Genomic DNA, 4,228 nt, shown 5'->3' on the forward strand with positions numbered 1-4,228 from the left:
CCCCTATGCCCCCTACCTTGGGTGCTGGGGTGCGTCCAGGTGGCCGTGGCCGCGATGCGCAGGGGGCAGCCGTTAAAGACCTTCTTGAAGAGGGATCCGTCCTGGGGGGACGAGCAGCGACGGGGGCTGAGTGGCTCCAGGCCCTGGCCCCCATCCCCCACAACCGCCCCCCAACAACCTCCCCCCCTCCCGCCACCTCTCACTCCCAGGCTGCTGGGGCCGGTGCATGGTCAGGAGACGGAACCAAGCTGGAGCCAGGGGGTACAGAGAGCCCGAGACGTGGACATGGGGCAGCAGGGCCGGTCCCACACCCGGGCGCTCACAGCCCACGGGACAGCAGGGCCGGTCCCACACCCGGGCGCTGTCTATAGCCGAGGGCTGTGCTCGGGGGGGTCTCACCTGTCTCCGTTTCTTCTCTGTCTTGGGGGGCAGGACGGGGGGCTCCTCGCTCCGGGGTCCGGGCCACAGGGTGGGATCTGGGGATGGGGCGAGGATCAAAGGGTGCCTGTGTCGCTCTGGCCTGGCTCCCCGAGCCCCCAGACCCAAACACCGGCCCCACGGAGACGTGCCACGAGGGCTGCACTCAGCCTCAGTGACTCCTGCGCCCCACGGGGGGGCTCAGACCCCCACCCTGGCCTGGGAGCCCCTCACTCCCAATCTGCAGCCTCCTCCCCCACATTGCTCCTCACTCCCAACCCGCAGCCCCCTCCTACCCCGTCCCTGCTCCCCCAGCTCTGCCGGTGCCCCTCAATCCCGACCCACAGCCCCCTACTAGCCCAGCCCTAGGCTCCCCCCCAGCTCTGCCGGTGCCCCTCACTCCCAACCCGCAGCCCCCGAGCAGAAGCCCTGTTCAGCCTCCCCCGCCCCCCGACTCACCTGAGCTGGCCGAGAGGTGGGAGCGGCGGGGGTTGGTGTGCTGGGTGGGGTGTGGGGTCCGGCTCCCCACGGGCCCGCTGGAGCACCGCACCAGGGAGACCGGGGTGCCGGGGCGCTGCAGGAGCTGCCCCCCAGGCTGGGGCCGCGTCTCCTCGGCGGGCGTCTCATCGGACCGGCTCCGGAACTTGGGCTGCAGACGGGGGAGGGTGCGTCTGACGGAGACCGCAGGAGAATGGGGGGGGCGTGGGCCTGGGGGGAGCCCCCGGGGGGGATAGCAGCCTGGCTGGGCGGGTGGGTCTGACGGAGGAGGCTACGGGCTGCTTGGAGGGATGGGGGTGATGGGGGCGGGTGACACATGGCCAGAAAGGGTTAAACATCCTGCAAAATAAATACCCCTCAAAAGACACGTTTGTGTTTTTGTGTATTTACACACGTAGGAGTAGGGTCGCCGATGTAACCACCTGTCCCTGTCTAGGCTGGATTCTGATCGTTCAGAGCTCACAAGAGCATCCTGGCGTTTAAATGAATCGTAAACACGGGCTAGCTCAGTATTCATCTCGCCTTGAAATGTTCCGGGAATGGCGGAGGAACCAGCTAACTAAGGCCCGGTGATGGACCCCTGCCAAGTCAGCCTGGTTCCCTTCCGTCCCCGAGGGAATCCCAACTTGTCCAAGGACATGACATTGTATCAAAGGCCCTTGGGGCCCGATTCTGCCAGCTCAGATCTGCTGAGGCGTCGTCAGGGGACGTTCGAGTCGCATGACCGAGGTCCCACTGATGTGGGTACGCCCTGAGTGTGAGATCTGGCCGTTGGACTAGGCCCTAGGAACGCTTTCTGAACGAACTCTTTGCGGCTACAAAGCTCAGCATCTCTGCACCTCAATGGATTGAACTCGTCCGTAGGATATTGATCTTTTAACCAATACGCTGTGTGTTGTTTTTTAATGAAGTTTAGTTTAGTTAAGACGAATTGGCTGTAGCGTGGCTTTGGGTAACCTGGGAGGGGATGTGTCCGATCCCTTGGGACTGGCAGAACCTTTTCTTTTATATGATGAATAGGATTTTCCCATAGATCGTCACATCTGACGTGGGTACCTGGATGGAGGCCTGAGGCTGGGTCACTTTGAGGGAACTGCGTTGTTTGCACTGCCGAGTAACCAGGAAGCTAATAAAGAAGCTACAGGCTGGCTGGGGGGTGGATCTGATGGGGGGGCTATGAACTGGCTGCGGGGGGGCTAGGGGCTGGCTGGGCCCATGGGTCTGACGGGGGGGGGGGGGGGCCCCCGGGGGGGGGGGGGGGGGGGGTTGACACAGGAACTACAGGCTGGCTGGGGGGGGGGTCTAACGGGGGGGACTGGACAAGTTTCCCATTGCTTCAGCCCTGGCATATCCTATGCAGCCTCCCCCCTCAGTGGCCCCCAGTGGGCACTCACCTTGGGGGGCAGTGGGGGCGGCACGTCAGCGTCGGCTGGCAGCGTGGGCCTGGGGGCAGAGCACAGCGGTCAGCACAGGTCCCCCTGGAACACCCCCATGCCGCAGCCCAGACGATCGACCCGAGGCTGCCCCCCACGCCTGGCACAGGAAGCCCTCAGATCCCCAGCCCCCGGGGACTCTGGGCCACACGCCCTGGCCAGGAGCCCACTGTGCTGGGGGGCCAGGCCTCGGCTGCCGGGGTCCTCCGCACCCTCCTAGGAGCCCCCCAATCCCTGAGAACTGGGCATGATCCCCGGGTCCCCCACTACCCACATGCCCCAGCCCCCCATGGCCTGGCTCAGTTCACGTCTGTGGCAGCGGCTTGCGGGGCATCGGGCAGTACCAGCCCGGGGGCACTCGGCCCAGGCCACCCGCCACCCTGTGAGCAGGGACAGGCGACGGAGCCCCAGCCCCACCCCCAGAGCCTGATGCCGGGTGTGGGGGCACGTACCTGGCCGGGTCACAGCTGCTGGGGCTGCACGACGGGACCGAGGGGGAAAGAGAGAGATCATGAGTCACTGACCTGACCCCACGTGGGATCCTGTGGGGAGGGGGGGCAAAACCACCAGCTGCAGGGGAGACGGGGGGCAGGGCAGGGCCGCAGGGAGTCAGGGACAATGGGGGGACAGGGCTGAGCCGCCGGCTGTGGGGGGGGGCAGACGCCCAGCCCCATGGTTGCCAAGGCTACACACAAATCCATCTTAAACCTGGTGCTTTTCCATTTAGAAGGAGGGGTGGGGACCCAGACAGACAAAACTATAAAAGGGGGTGGAGCAGAACAAAGGGGGGCCAGTCATGAGAAAACCCCTATTACCACCTGAGCTGGAACTAACAAGGACGGTACCAGGGGACAGGATTGGGCCTAGACTAGGGAGGCGTCTAGTCTGTGAAAGAAGCTTATTGGACCATCTCTGAGGGTGAGATTTACCTGTATTCAGTTTCTTAAATGTATTAGGCTCAGACTTGCGTGTTTTGTTTTATTTCGCTCGGTGACTTACTTTGTTCTGTCTGTTATTACTTGGAACCACTTCAATCCTACTTTTTATACGTAGTGAAATCACTTTCGTTTATTAATTAACCCAGAGTAAGTGATTAACACCTGGGGGAGCAAACAAGCTGTGTCTATCTCGCTATCAGTGTTATAGAGGGCGGACAATTTATGAGTTTACCCTGCATACGCTTTATACAGAGTAAAATGGATTTATTTGGGGTTTGGATCCCATTGGGAGCTGGGTGTCTGGGTGCTGGAGATAGCTAACCTGCTGAGTGGTTTTCAGTTAAAGGCTGCAGCTTTGGGGGCATGGGTCAGACCCTGGGTCTGTGTTGCAGCAGGCTGGCGTGTCTGGCTCAACGAGGCAGGGTTCTGGAGTCCCAAGCCGGCAGGGGAAACGGGCTCAGAGGTAATTCCAGCACGTGTGACAGTCCCAAGGGGGTCTCTGTGACTGAACCCGTCACAGTTCTGTCCTCCCCGTGCCGCGACCAAGCTGAGCCCCCTTGGGGGGGGGGGTCCCTGCAGCTGGACGAGCCCCGGGGGTGGGGGAGGCACCTACATGTCCACGTCGTCGTAGTCGTTGTCTGAGTCCGACACGTTGACCCTGCGAAGGAGCCGGAGCCTGAGTCTGGGTCTGGCCAACGGCTGGCGCCGGGACAGGCCCCAGGGCCAGCTGGAGCAGCAGCCTGGAACGGGATCCTGGGCCAGGCCGGCCCATCTCCTCCCCCCACCCCCAAGCGGGGCCCATGGGCCGGCCCGTCTCTCCCCTCTCCCAGCGGAACCCCTGGGCCCGCCCATTTCCCCCCTCCGCCAGGGGGCCCCTGGGCTGGCCCGTCTCCCCCCTCCCCCAGCGGGGCCCCTGGACCGGCCCGTCTCCCCCCTCCCCCT

The 4,228-nt window shown here is 63.4% G+C and overlaps 1 protein-coding gene across 1 annotated transcript; it reads right to left on the reverse strand.

Annotated features, from left to right (window-relative positions):
- Window positions 1-16: 16 nt before the first annotated feature.
- Window positions 17-3,918, reverse strand: LOC115271502 (translation initiation factor IF-2-like; the record flags this gene model as incomplete). Its single annotated transcript, XM_029914135.1, has 6 exons — window positions 3,900-3,918; window positions 2,801-2,824; window positions 2,310-2,358; window positions 877-1,066; window positions 400-476; window positions 17-101 (listed from the first exon to the last, which is right to left on the reverse strand). Coding segments are annotated over exons 4-6 (330 nt in total), but the record flags the coding sequence as incomplete, so codon positions are not given.
- Window positions 3,919-4,228: the final 310 nt, after the last annotated feature.

Source organism: Terrapene carolina, unplaced genomic scaffold (assembly GCF_002925995.2).
Source record: "Terrapene carolina triunguis isolate 2854851 unplaced genomic scaffold, T_m_triunguis-2.0 Scaffold31760, whole genome shotgun sequence".
NCBI classification, from domain to species: Eukaryota; Metazoa; Chordata; order Testudines; family Emydidae; genus Terrapene; species Terrapene triunguis.